The sequence below is a fragment of the Pleurodeles waltl genome, chromosome 3_1 (genome assembly GCF_031143425.1).
Source record: "Pleurodeles waltl isolate 20211129_DDA chromosome 3_1, aPleWal1.hap1.20221129, whole genome shotgun sequence".
In the NCBI taxonomy this organism is placed as follows: Eukaryota; Metazoa; Chordata; class Amphibia; order Caudata; family Salamandridae; genus Pleurodeles; species Pleurodeles waltl.
In genome coordinates, this window is record NC_090440.1 from 152,326,585 (window position 1) to 152,341,987 (window position 15,403).

The following is a 15,403-nucleotide window of genomic DNA, read 5'->3' on the forward strand; positions in this document are numbered from 1 at the left end:
ATTAAGTATGTTTGTATAACTATACCAGGTTCACAACAAAGACCTGGAATCATCTTGAAAAAACTGGGAAACAGGTACTTGTTGATCATGTAAGTGGCTAAGTGGTGCTCATCAGCTTTTCAGAGGGGCGGGCTGTCAGAAACCCTTCACATTTTCCAACAAGTCAGTCCGCCTTTGAAAATATGAAAACTATATGAAAATGATAATGCACATTAAGCAAGAAACCCTGAAGACAGAAAATACACGAGAGACGTGCATTAAAAAAGTATAATTTTATTATCTTGGTCTTTAGATATTAAAAACAGCAATAAAATCAACTGGGAAATCTCTTGACATATACACATTTAGAAATATTATTACTCGTCTATAAATATAATATAATGATGTTTACATTAACCACGGCTCATGCCAAGAAAGCTTATTACACAGAAAATATGCATTATGTAAATGAGGTAAGAAGCAAGTCCAAAAAAATACTGAAGAGTGCAAACTTGGATGGCCTTTTGGAAAAATCAACAAAATCTCTACCTTCGCATCAGATGAGGCGTTCACTGCCTTGATTAGCCCAGTAATCATCACAGTTCAGCAAGACAGAACAGAAAACATTTGCAGAAAGGACAAAATATCTAATACAGATCCATCCTGAGAGGCAGAAGCAGGATGATTTCTTCCAAGCTGAAAATGGATAGCTCAATTTACTTTCGCTGCATGAAAGCTTGAAGGGCTGCAAAAGAAACTGTGTTCTCAGCAGTCGCCACCTTTATAGTACCAAATCAAAGGGTGGGGAAGTATTCTACAAGTGGTATTTAGAGGTCATGCGAAAAAAAAAGACAAGAGTGCATAGAGCTAATAGAGAACAGCTTCAGAAGTGATCATCTGTAAGGGTGGAACAGGTGTAAGTAAAGCTTTAATGGAAGACTTTTCAATTCAAGATGCTTTAACTCTGTGGTTTTCAGTGCCCTCAGTCAATTTTATAATTGGCCAATTGCCCTTTGTTGAACGGTATAAGTGTTTATTTGTCGACTATCTTATTCAACACATTCATGGCCTATTGCTTATTTTTAATCCAAATGTTTATTGTACTAGTGAATAAAAGGATGAATCTGGCGAGCACAATCTTAATCTAAGGCTGTATCACTTCTATGGAGAGATGTAAAATATACAGACCTGTTGTCCTTGGAAAACGAGTGTATGTAATTTCAAAGGCAGGTGTACAACAAACGTTTAAAAACAATGGCAGGTGTTCACTTCTTAAGTAGGACCGAAAAATGCACCCGCATTTACATTAGTGGCCAAACCTTCATGCTAACAAAGTCAATCCAGTTCAAGAGAACTGATCATTATGGATCATTTGGCTATTGTTTGTAAATAAACCATATCCTCATAGAAATGCTACGTGTTTATGCTAAAAACAATTTATGCAGAATATCAACATTTATGTTAAATGCTGTACTTCTAAAAATAGATAAGGCAGTCTACTTAAAACTCTTACTCAAATACATTTTTGCTGAAACAAACGATACAAATAGTGTTTACCTAAAGAGGATTTAGGTTTAGAACTTTGTGTGAGAAGGGATGTACTCAAGGGACCACTTAATGCCCCTTTCTTCCACGCCGAGCAGTGGAAGTGCCCGGAAGAGCCCAGACATTGTAGTAGAACTAGTGCAGTTTCAAATCACACGTCACTGGAGTGTGTACTTATTCCCACATCTTTCTACAGCTTAGCAAGAATGTGTCTTCCATGTAGCTAAGTTGTCAGAGTAATAAGGGAACCCTTTCCAAAACCAGGCCCATGAACACATTAATAATATGAAGCCCCGATGTGGCAGTACACTGCCCACTCTACCAGTCTACCGCTGGGCAATATAATCATTTGAAGGGTCTCCTATTCTAGACTGACTAAATACACAGTGAGCCTCAAAGTGTATCCTTTTTTCTACCGAGTAGATAAAATATGGCAGTGACCTCTTGTTTTTCAACAATTCATAAGGTGGGCTAATAGATTTTAGCACAAATTGTTACCTGCTAGATTAATGACTCCTGGTTGCCAAAGTTCGCTCTACCCTTTAGAGTGGAATCATTTTACATCAGTTTAGATATGATGAACATCTGTTTGCTATAACTCTCCAGCCTGCTCCTACATAGCATGCATGTATGTGCGATGTCAATAAGTGGCAAACATCCTCTGGTCCTGAAGGTCCTGGAGACAGCTAGACAAGATACATGGGTCACTAGTCTACATAGCGAGTCCTCCGACATTCTTAATTGTTTAAATTAAAAGGCAACCCTAATAGTAACATTCTGCAATATGTTATTACATAATGTAAAATTCAATAATCACAATGCAGAACAAAACACACAAAAACAGACACTAGTTTTGGTGTAGTGTGGACCTACTTGAATGTTCTAGACCACAGAGCATTTGAAGCATGTACTGGAGAAAATAAAGTTTTTAACACACCACTGACACAAATCCGCTGGTTATGCACCGGAGAACCACTGTGGTTTGGGCATTGAAGGCGACAAGATTGTGCATCAGTGGATATTCTCATTCATTTAATGCTTTGCTTGATGCCACAGTGGCCTTCGATAAACGGTTGCACTAAGTTCGTCACACCTTGAGGTCTTGGCAGATCACAACAGTTGACGGGTTATTTGTTGGGTTGTGAATGAATCAAAGTTTCAAGGTCCATCAGCTTTAAGATTCTTTCTTCCCTTTGGTTGGACAGCAGTCATGTGATGCTTTTATTGCAATATGTCATTCTTTGTTCATATCAATCAATGGGCACAAGAGTGCTCCTTCTGGTCTTCTAGAGTACTATATGTATGAAAATACATCCCCCTGGTCTTATACGTTTGAGATGTCCTCCTCTTTATCCAGTGCTGGCTTGTAGACAACTGCTTTGTTTACATCGTCTTCTTTTTTACCACTGCAAGAAAATACAGATCATCAATACTGCAGTGAACAACACATTCAGAAACCAACATTGCTGCATCCAGGTGCCATGCGTTTTGTAGTTTCATTCAGTGATATTTCAGCCATTTCATTCTTTCAAAAACAAAGTGATCATCTGCAACTTCTTCTGCACCTCTGCAACTAGGCAGGGGAGCTCCGGCACGGCAGGAGAGCCAATGCTACAATATTCACTGCACTCAGGAAACCCAACCTATAATGCTTTGCCTAGGACAATGGGACCACCACCAAAACATTCACAACAACATGTTCTGTCTACATCATCAACACTAGGTTAGAGGGGACCCCAAAATAATAACCCCTCCCAAAATTCTGTCTGTTTAAACTCTCTCGTGGCTGGAACTTTTGTTTTACAGCTCGGAATAGCTTGTGTGTTGAGGGCTTTTTTGTAATATCATTGCTTAGGCCTGCTACCCCTGAAAATATTTAATGCACTATACCCTTCAGGGGCTAAATATATGGTTATACTGCATTATTTATCCCCATTTTCTTTTTGTGTGGCTATTTCCTTTGGGGGCTAACTATGTAGTTACATGACCATGTTTCTAACAAATGCTATTTTCATTGTGGTGACCTCTAGGGGGTGTTCTAAGCATTACAGTCATATGAACATATTAAAATATTCATGACACGTAAACTTGTCCCATAATGCTTTGCAAGGCATTACTTTTGCGAAACATTTTTGCTCATAACTCAGCCTGTGGTGGTCCTAAGAAAGGGACCACCTACAAAACATTGACCACAATATGCTCGGTCTACCTCATCTCTGGGTCCCCACACCATTTCAGTGGGGACCCTAAAATAATAATCCCTACCATCATTCATTATCTTTTTAAGCTCTTGCATGGATCAATTTTTTGTTTTACAGCTGGGAGAAGTTATGTTTTATGGGTCTCGTTTGTAATATTATTGCAATAGTCCTGCTAGCCTTGAAAATGTGTAATGCACTACACCCCCTATGGACTAAGTATATAATTGCACTGCATTACTTTCTCCCATGCTTTTTTCATGTGGTTATGCTATCTAAGGGCCGACTGTATGGTTACATAACTCAGCCTGTGGTGGTTCGAGGACAATGGGACCACCTTCAAAAACGGTCTACATCATCTGAGCCCCCACACTAGGTTAGTGGGAGCCCCAAAATAATAACCCCGTCAACCATTCAGTTTCTTTTAAGCTTCCTCATGGCTAGAACTTTATTATAGCTGGGAGAAGTTTTGTTTTAAAGGCTGTTAGTAATATCATTGTAGTAGGCCTGCTAGCCCTAAAAACGCCTTATAGGAGCTAAGTATATGGTTACACTGCATTAATTTCTCCTGGGGTTATCCCCGGTAGGGGCTAACAATCAATATGGTTACATGACCATGTTTCTTACAAATGATATTTTTGTTATGGTGCCCTCTAGGGGCTGTTTTGAGCATTACAGTCTAATGCCAAATGTTTATTTCTGATAAAGGTTTATATGATACTTGTATATGTTTTAATAATCTCTCCTTATTACAATTATGATCATAATTTAGGACAACTTAACATCCCTATTACACTATGACTGTTTGAACACTCTTGATATGTTTGGGTGGCCCTTCTAGTTTATTTCTACTCTGTGGCTGTCTTGTGTTTTTTTTGGGAAGTTGTGTTAGCCAGCAACTCCGATGGTGGGGTCGTGAAAGTGCTATTCTTTTGGAATTAGCATGGCAGATTTAAATTAGGATGCTAAATAGCAACATTTTCATTTTTTGCTGCAGATAGTGCTTCAGTTATTTGCAGGACCACTGGAATTATATGACAGGAAAAGGTGAAATTATGAGGCAGGATTGACCAATTTATGTGGCAAGGAAAGTCCAGTTATGAATTTACAATGCCAATAGCTTTAACTCAAGCAAACGAGAGACCTATTGCATTGCAAATGCTTGTTACTGTTGATTTCTCCGTAATTACCACAAACATTACTTGCATCAAGCACAATGAAAGCAGTCTCCAATACCCATTGCTAAAGGAATTATGTAATTCTGAGGCCACAGCATTTTCCTCATAATTAAGTATTTGCCAAATAACTATCTGCTGCATAGTTTGCAGATACTAGCTCAAACAGAACAAAGGTTGGTAAAAAAAATAATAATAAAGAAATAGCGATCTGTGTTGCCATGTATTGGAATGCGCTGTACAAAGCTTCATTGGTCACCTTTCAGTTGTTTATTGCTATAATTTTGTGTTAAACTGGTATTAAAGAGGCGAAACCTTTGCTAAAACCATGCTAATGTGTAAAAAATGTCAAAATAGTTAAGTAATAGAACCACAAAATGTGCAGCTTAATGGTAAATAATTTGCCTTTTGCCACATAATTTAGTAAACCCTGCGGCCGAATTTGTTCCTCCCTTTGTCACATAATTTCATTGGCCCCTCCCACACACTGCAAAACATATACACAGCTGGTCTTCACAAGTTCATAACTGCCCCAATTTGTAAATGTGAGCCATTTTTTTTTTAGCTATCTGGGACCGTATTATATACAGGGCGCACCCTTGCTGTTTGTGCCATGGCGCACCTCTAAACCGGCACGCCGGGCGCAAACAGGAACAGTGCGCCCTATTATGATGAATGAGTAGACCTCAGAACAGTTGGGGGCAGCACAGTCCATGAAATACAGAGCGGCTGCTTCAAAGCTGCTCTGTGTTCCTCTGTGCAGGCAGCAACCTACCTGCACTTCGAAGACGGGAGAGCGGTCCCCTTGCAAGCAGGGTCAGTAAGTGAGTGCACCCACCTGCAGGGGGCTACCTGGGGGTCCATGGGATGTCCTTCGACCCTTCTAGTGCGCCTCCTCAGTGCACCTGTATTCGAACTATGGCGCAGTCACAGATGGAAAGTGATTCCATCATTTGCGTGGGGCCGCAACCCCATGCAAATGAGGGAAGACGGTGCTGGTGCTACACATGCACAAAACAGAAATGGAGATAAGTGACTGTAACCAACTTGATTGTAATAAAACGATGGCACCATTCGTCCAAAAACGTTCAACAGAACATCTACATAAAGACTGTGCACATCAAAATCAAGAATAAAGGAAAAGACTTGTGTTTGATAAAACTGAAAATTCCACCAAGGGGAAAAAACACTAATATCAGCAAGGGTTGTGACAATGTTATTCGTAACCAGTAGCTCCCCTCGTCTGAGGGTGTTACTCATGCGGCAAGTAATTAACAGCATTTATAAACTTGCCCACTGGCTCTGGTGTTTAATGAGGGGAAATGGTCATTAACAGCTGGTAACAACCAACAGCTTGGGCGAGGATGCTGCAAGTGCCAATCTTCCCAGCCCTAACTCCATGTCCCTGGGTGGGATTTTCTGGGAACTTCAATTTTGGACAAACAGCATTTGATTATGAACATATTAATTCTACGGATTAGCTGAGCATCATGTAGAGGGTGAGAACAAGCAAAGGTTACTCAGCATGGTGACTACAGTATCCAGATTCCTAGCAGGTCCTGGGCGAATTTCAGAGGTTTGTGGTTGAAAAGGTTTTCACATGGAGTCTTTGGGATATTGTGGTCTTGTTGGTGTTGGATAACAAGATGTTCCACTATGAAAGACTTCCAGTGAACATTTAAAACAAGCATTGGCAAAGCTAACTGGTCGCGCCTATGAGAGCTATTGGCTTTTGCAATGATTTGTAACCATGCTGTACAGCAGTGCGGTTTAAAAAAGTTCGATGACACAGTCGGCTCTAAAGAGCTTTTTTTTTTTTTTTTTAAACTACATTATTGCTGGCCTATTTCTAGTGTATACTCCGCCATGCCCACTCACCTGTCTTTTTTGCAGTACTATGTAGCAGACTAAGCCCAAGCCTTTGGAGTACTTTACATGAGTACTAGATTACATTGCACAAGATCAGATTTTTATTTTTGTTAGCACATGGAGATTAATAATTTCCCCAGAATTAGAGGATGTAGAGCAGACGCCAGGCCTCGAACCTGATTCCCTAGTTCCAAAGTCGGCATATCAGGCTGTTAGGGAACACTAATGCGTCAATGTTCCAGGGAAAGGACCAACACAAGAAGAGGAAGGAAAACCAATGGAACCTGATGAATTGGAAATAAGCACACAAGTGTGTCAAAGCCAAGGAATGGTAAGTGATGGGCAGGCTCTAGGCTCACTGTAAGTTAATAAAATGTCTTGCAACAGACAACACATGTGCTGTCTCAGGTGAGACCTAAAAAGTGGTTATTTGTCTGTGTGTCCCTCCCACCTCGTGTTAAGTGAAGTGCCCTGTAATCTTTATTAACAAGCAGTTTCACCAAATTTTAGCATGATGAATTTCATTATCTGAACTGCTGATCAGGTTACAGCTCTCCAAGTGTTTTCTCCTGTTATCGGATTACTACTCAGAGGAACCAATGTTAGGTTACTATACGCAAGAGACTTAACTCTGCAAACAGTACATTTTCAAGTCTACCACTGCTACACCTTTGGTTTTATTAGGTAATCACGAGTATTGGTGCATGTCGAAGGCAGCAGGTTAAGGGGGTCTGTTTTATGGAGGTTATTGGTTGAGACAGGCTGGGCCTCAAGTTCCAGTTTGCTAGACTCAACCATGTGGACACCTGCCATAGTCATTCAGCCACTGTGAGTGAGGTTGAAGTCTTCCAGTACCAAGGTACAGTGACCTGTAGCATGCCTACAAGCTGTCTGCTAACAAAAAAGTGTCCGCTCTGCAAGTCTGAGACACAACAATCTGACAAAAGATGGCTTCCATGTTTAAGACAACAGTTCCATGGTCCTTGAAAGAAAGCAAGCAGGAACTAATCTGAAGTGCTGCTGAGACTTACCGCAACTTCTTTCGAATCAGACAGCAGGCGACGGCGATAATGACAAGCACTCCGAGAATACTAGCCAGCACCACAGAGAGGACAACACCTTTGAAATCAAAAGAATAAAGTTAGCAAATTTCAGAGGCGTGTGGTTAAACACAAGCAATAGGAGGAAAGGATCAATTTACTGAGCTATTATTGCACACTAAACTTCATTCTGCTTCACAATGAAAAGATAGTTTACAGTATGCTCTACAATTACTTGGAAAACAATGGATAATTTAGATCTCTAGCACTCCTATATCACACTTTGTGAAACAAATGTTCCCAAACACTAAAGTTTAGTATAGCTAAAAGAAGGGTGTGAATCAGTGTTCGTCCATTTCTAGGCCTGCACTGGCTTTATTGTAAAGGGTCATAATCAGGAATGCAGCTTTCGAATGAGTACGGTGGACCAAATGATAAAATAGAAGATTACTCCAAGTTTTAGATCCAGACATGTACTCTGGGCAAAGAAACCGTTTTAATTATAAGACTCCACAAAGTCATGCTGCCCTTTCTAAGATGTCTAAGAGATTGGCCAGGCAAGTAAATACAGCTAGCCTGACTGGCTTCTGCCTACAGCGAAGACTCTAATGACCCAGGCTTGTAGACAATGGGGAAAGAGGTTACTGAGGTGGGAAAAACCTAAATAAAAGGTTTTTTAATGTACTATGACCATTTTTATTCAAATACGGGGGATAGGAAAGTGGGCAAGGTCTAACTATACCAGTTCTGGTAATGTCAAGAAACCTATTTGGTCTCTGGGTGGTTTTACTTCTACTTTCCATCACAGTTTATTTGTTCCTCATCTGGGAGGTCTTTTGCTACTGATGTTTTATAGATGGTCCAAATACCTATAATCTGAATCCTTCATCCACAATTAGCTATGCTTTTTAAACAGTCTAGCTTGTTACATAGGATGGAGCCTTTGTGATGAGTTACTCAATTTAGGGATCCACGCCAACAGGTTACATTTTCAGTCTGGGTTACATCAAGTATTCTGTTACACCCTAGTCAAATTCTTACAGCAGGTGCCTGAAAAGCCCCTGGACTTTCACACTCCCCATCCCATACTTTGACACAACTTGTAGTTCTAAGTTGATTTGTCCAGTGAAGGCATGTGAAGCCCTCGCTTCTGTGTGGTATCTCTTTTCTACTGAAGTCTGCATGGCATAGGTGTAGTTGTCGTCACTCATTTAACAGTACACTGACTGCTTTGCTCTCAAGTTAAACACCACTTCAGCGCTCCATCAGGTTAGCTAGGCATTCCATTTATCCAGTGCTCAGTCCTTGGACGATATGGTCAGTGGCTCTGAGTCTGGCACATGGTTGAGAACTTGTCCATGACAAACTGCACCATCAGCAACATTGTACAGCTCCTTTGTCCTCCATTCACATATCCACTGTCTCGATGCTGGCCCTTCTTGTCCAAATGCCTTTGCAGCCTCTATCGTTACTCTGATCTGTCAAGCTCAAGAGAGGGAGTTTGGATGCAAGCCTCTTGTTTATTCCAGGTTGTTTCTTCTTTGTAACCTCAGAACTGCACCGTCTTGGACTACAAAATGCTTGAGAACACAGATTTCAATCTTCACCACCATCGATTCTATTGTGGTGTCTTCCTAGCCATGTTGCACCTGAAGGATAGATTTTTGCCTTATGGAAGGTATATTGTACTCTTCTGCTCTTCCTATTGTCCCTTCTGTTTGTGTCCCTTTAGTTGTGCATGTCATACCTTTGGGTGATTCCCCCAATTATGGAAAGTTAATCTTCTCTGTGCTTTCATGGGCCTGCCACACAGACCTGGACATTTCCCTAGACCGTGTGCGCTACATTCGAGGCTGTTGAGGCTCCCAGGTGATCTCACTTCTACAGACTGTAACTGTTTGGCTAGGTGTTCTTTGCTAAGCGCTAGAGGAAGAGGGATTAGACAGTGAGCTGTCGGAGGGATGCTGCAGCTCTGAACCAATACAATTCAAATACAACACCACCTGACCAGCTCCAGTTATCTGGCACTTTTTGTACCCACTAGACAATACTGGCTACTGCCGTCCACAGTCTGTCACACATGGTCTAAGATTACATGCCAAATAATTAGAGACCTACAAAACTAATAACAGACCACCAAGTAAATAAATATGTCAGAAGAAGATGACCTAATGTACTTAACATTTTGGATGCTTTGAGAACAACAAGTACATCAAAAACACCACCAGTTAAAGTGGATTCCATAACAAGTGGCTTGAGAGTTGGGATAATATTCTAACTTTTATGATCTGCAGAGGGGCCACAATCCGGGGAATCTTCGACCAGTTTAGCATTTTAAACCTATCAGACTGCTGCTACTCCTTGTATTTAAAACCACAGTACATGAGAATTGAGCGTCTGACCACTAAGCATCATGGACTCAGGAGGCTAATACACGTGAGGTCAGAATTAACTGGTCCATTGTGGGAATATTATATGGGTTTTCAATTGAACACTGTCCTTCTTTAAGTAGGCAACCCCAAAGCATGTTGGAGACACGTGTCCATGCAGAAAGGGTGACAATATATGAAAACATATGAATATATGGAGAAAAAAAACTGACAAAAATAACTTAATTTTTGGAAAGGTTGGACAGCTATGTATGGACACAACAATTAGAAAGGAAGCAATTGATGATATATCAGAAGTCTTTAAATAGAAACTGGCATAAGCTAGCAGGAGCTGGGGGAAGAAAGAGGAAAAGGAATCAACAGAATGAAATGGAAGACATGTTTGAAAGATGAAAAGGAAGACACTAAGCATTGCCTATGTGTACAGTAGAGCAGAACGTCACTGACTGAGAAAAGGGCAAGATCCCAACACCTACCCACAAAGAGATTCTTTATACATTTCGGTCAGCACGATATTAGTGGGGCTAACTAACAGGGGTGAACAATCAAGAAATGTGAAAAAAAACAAGGGGAGTTTGAGAACTGGGAAAAGTTCTCCAATGCCCTAATACTACCAAAGCACTCAACACTGCTTACACCAGGTTAGCAGAGGGCCTCCCAAAAGCCACCCTTCTCACAGGAAGAGAAATACTGCTTTAGAAACCATGGGGAAAGCACACAGAACTATATCCTGGACATGAGGATGAGATCTAGGGGAACAGCTGACAGTACTTAAAATGAGATATCTATGATGCTAGGGACAACGAAAAAGGGAAGACAAAAATAAATGTGCCTCCTGTCATCCATTCTCTTTGACGAATGTTGAGGCCAAAGTTTTTGGAAAGAATCTTCTGCTTAGGCGGAGGAAGCTGCTGGAGACACCGAAATACCCAGATCAGTCTATCATGCATCACCGAGTCCAGATAAGCGTCACTCCCATTAATAGTGTTTGCCTAACCTCCCACCACCATTCGGCGAACAGACTTATCAATTGCATCAGACCACTAAGTCACATCAGTACTTTCCTTTTTAAAAATACTGTGCGATTCCTGGCAAATTTGTTTGGCTCAATTCTCATACCTGGCAACATTCGGAAAACCTAAAAACAGGCAAACAACTGGTATCAAATGAAATATAACCAAACACTAGTTAGATTTCCAACTTATAGATAACGTGCGTTGACATTTAACTTGGTGTTTTCAACCAGATGACAAATGAACTTTATACTGATTTTTAATTAGTTATTTAAGAACTGTAACATTACAAGGATAAATGCAGAAAAAGACCACAACGAAATCCCAAGGCACCTTTAGACGTGGCAATTACTGCAAGTTAAATTAAAATGTCAAATTAATTCTAGTATTTAATAGACAAGGATGATTAAACTAGATGCACAATCTGCATGGTAGGCACAGTAGCCCATCCGCTGGTATTTTAAGATAGGCTCATTTCTTTGGGATCAGAAGTGCATAGTGATCTGTGAAGTACTCATAGTCATATCAACTGCTGTTAATATGAAATACAGCAATACAATTTTTAACTCCATTGCATAATGAAACCCAATACAACACAAACAGTACATCAGTTGAGAACAAGGAGATCTGATCAGATGACAAATTGCCTAGATAATCCTCTTACCAGAAGTCATAGAGAAGACAATTCAAGTTGCTGAATTTAAGAATGTCTGGGTGACAAACTTCAGATAAATGATAGATAACAACAGAGATCACAAACTGTCCAACAGAGCAAGGATGTTGGCAGACTGGACTTTTCGGATGCTCTTCGCCCCTTTTCAAATTCTAGGATTCCATGATTGGAAGTTGAATGGACACGTTTTCTTCCCCCATCATATATGTTGTATTCTATGATCTATTATGTGTCTTTTTGAAGGAATCCTTCCAACAACAGGAACTAGTTACGGCCAAAATCCACAGTATTTTCTGCCTTATGAAACACATTTTGAAAGTATTGCTGGATCTTTCCGCTACCTTCAACATAATCGACCATCACACCCTCATCCCCACCCACCTTGAAGTCTCGGATATTGTTCACCTGCAATTTCCTTTACTGGTTCTCTTCTCAAATGACACCAGTTTGTTCACATGGGCACCTCAGGTCAAAAAATATCCTATCACCCTTGAAGTCCCAGAGGATTCAATTTTATTCTGCCATCTTCAACCTGTAAATAGAGCAATTTGATGCTGTACTCACAAATAACAGCATCAAGATTCACCAATATGCCGATGATACACAAATCTACTTAACTCTCCTCTGCTTCAAACATGCCAAAGCCCAAAACACCAGCTCCACATCATCCAGATCTGTATGTCAACCCCTACCTTGAGTGTAACCCAATCAAGACAGGATTCTTGTTATTTGTCAAGAACAACAAACAAGAAACAATAGAAAACATGGCTCAATGACATGAACCTTGATGGGTTCAAACCCCTGATTTCACTGAATTAAAGTCAACTGGATTCCTGGACACTACCCTCACCCCCAAGTAACACTGCCGAAAAAACAGATGGCTCTCTTGTAAAGGAAGTTAAACTGCTTCTTACAGAAAGTGACTTCAGAACTACTGTTCACATCCATATACTCTTGCATCTGGACTGTGGTAACTTCTGCTCCATGGCCTCGCAGACTCCACACCGGCAACCCTTAAGGGCATCCTACAAGTCACACCACAACTCATTGAGCATCTGAACCAAAATGATCACATTACCCCCATTCTGATGGAACTCCATTGGTATCCACTGCCAGCTGGCACACAGTATCTTCAAAACCAGCTGCATTATTTACAAAGCCATCATGAGCAGCACCCACAATCATCATGCAGACAAGCTCACTCTCTCTAATGGTTCTTAGCACACCTGCAGCAAAGACACAATCAGAAGGCAGACTAAGGAGTGAACAAAAGTTAAAACAAGACAGAAGGCCTTTGTGTTCCATGCACCCAGGATCTTAAACACCAACCCAGTATCTATTGGGATGGCTCAAAGCTGCTCAATTTTAGGGAAGAGTTGAAGGTGAACCTCTTTAAAGAGCATTACACCACAATGCATTAACAGAATACAAATCAGCAAGCTCTCCTAACCCTGAATGACTTTGTGCTGGTATATGACCCTGTGCAACACTCAAATGCCTTTTAGCTAGGTTTGTGCAATGCAAATACCACATGCATACATGCAAAAGTGTGTACCGCAGAGGTGTGGCTCCAATGGTCCAGGAGTGGTTGATCAGCTGCAGTTTCTTCTCAGCTGCTTTTGAGGCTCATTCTGGTCAGGTAGTACTGCGGGTCCACAGCTTCTTTCCATGGAGGAAATTTCAATGTTTTTTGGTCAAAAATAAAAATAAATGACTGCATGATGACGAAGAGAGTTCGAAGTCTGAGAGAAGGCAGCTGCTTTCAGCAAGTCGAAACTTGTTGCAGCCAAGAGCCAAAAGAAGACAGTGATTGCAAGTCACCTCAATCACTGGTTAATAGATTCGCATGCACTGAACGGGAATTATAAGAAGAAACTCTGAAAACCATCCAAACACTCCGATGGTCTGGATCTTTCATCCTAAGGAAGGAGGCAGAGTTTGTAGATGTATGCACAGAATAGCAATGATGGGACAAAGGCAACCCTTTTAGATTTTGTCACAAAACACTGTTTCAGCCAATGCTTATGCAGAACAAATTCCGTAGAAAAAATGCAATCCGTCCAAACTGAGTTTATTAAATAGAGCAATGAGGATGAATCCATTTCTATGATCACGTTGAAGAGACGTGTACTAGCAGCAACCAGTCTCCACAGGTCTTAAATACAAAAAGCAAGTGCATGCCAGACGTGACCACATTAGGTTGAGAGAAAGGACAGTCATGCATAAGAGTTCCTGGGTGAATCTCACTAAGGAACGAAAAACCCATAAGGTCAAAGTACAATGTCATTTATCAAAGTGAGAAGACAGTCCGCAAGCCGATATAGGCATTCATTGTCTATATCAATGTTCGGTGTAAGAAATATAAAGACATTGCACTAGCTTTAAAACAAAAATCCCACAAACTCATCTTGCAAAGTGTTGCAAATAGAATTTTCTTCTAGTTTGCAGGTGCTTTGCAGACTCCTCCATCATATTGTAAGTGCCACAGCATGCATACTCAACTCATCTCTACCTGAAGGATGGTGGATGCCACAGTGAGATCACCATCTTCTTTTCTTTACCCTCAGAAGATCTGTGGGGCACTGCAAGGTTATCCTTCTGCTTCACAGCCATGTTTGGAATCCAAAACCCAGACTAACCACAACAAATGTACTTTTTTCTTCAACACAGCAAAGCATCCTTTTATATTTAAAGATGCAGCTATTTTAATGTATTAGAAATGATAAAGAAAGAATGAAGTTTGACAAAAGCGAAAAGATTAGAAATGCAATATCAGGATCTTGTTACATTGTCACAAACATTACTGCTTAATCTTTACCGTACCTGAAAATCGCAAAACATTTCTGGAGGCTGTGCGGAAATCATATCACTTGAGATATTGAGTGTGGCTACATGGTTTGACATAACACAGGAGTGTTGCACATCAGGAAAAATGTCATGTCTCTTCTGCAATTGTTTCTATTTTCTGAGGTGGGAAGCATGACTATACTAGGCCAGCCTGTAGCTGTGTTCCCGATGCCCCTGTGTGTGTCGGACCAATGACCAGATGCCTTCCATTTGAGTTATGTCTTTGAGAATAGTACAGAGCCTCAGTGTCCAAAGTTTAAGTCACATGGCTTCACAGTTAAGTCAATGGTTCTATGTTGTTTGCCCTGTGGGTCTTAAGAATCTCGGACACCGTTGTGGATCCTGGTAAACGGTCCACCATGGTCAAGTAATTCAATGGCCTCACTGGATTTTGTTGTGGTTCAGAACTGGGTGGACCTTGAACTGTCCAACTCCAATTCCGTCACCTCCCCCATTCTGACCACTGTGGCACCCAACACACATTTAGTCATGGCCTTTTGGTGTCAATATGTTTGAGAACTCAAATCTGAATATTCTAAGTTCGTGTTTATGTCAGGTTCCCCCACCCACATTCCCCGAAGGGCATCTTAGCTCTGAATATCTGCTCGTTTTGTAAACCTGAGCAGGGTGTCCATGTTGTAGAGGTAGAAATTCCCATTAGTGAGGTTAGTGCT

General features: G+C 40.8%; 1 protein-coding gene across 1 annotated transcript in view; it reads right to left on the minus strand.

Moving 5' to 3' along the window:
• Positions 1 to 259: 259 nt before the first annotated feature.
• The window catches only part of CA12 (carbonic anhydrase 12), a 177,407-nt gene continuing 162,263 nt past the window's right edge, over positions 260 to 15,403 (minus strand). The window contains exons 9-10 of the mRNA XM_069222014.1: positions 7,798 to 7,885; positions 260 to 2,930 (exon numbers count right to left, since the gene is read on the minus strand). Coding sequence (XP_069078115.1) covers positions 2,849 to 2,930; positions 7,798 to 7,885 — 170 coding nt within the window. The 3' untranslated portion in view covers positions 260 to 2,848. The remainder of the gene's footprint in view (positions 2,931 to 7,797; positions 7,886 to 15,403) is intronic.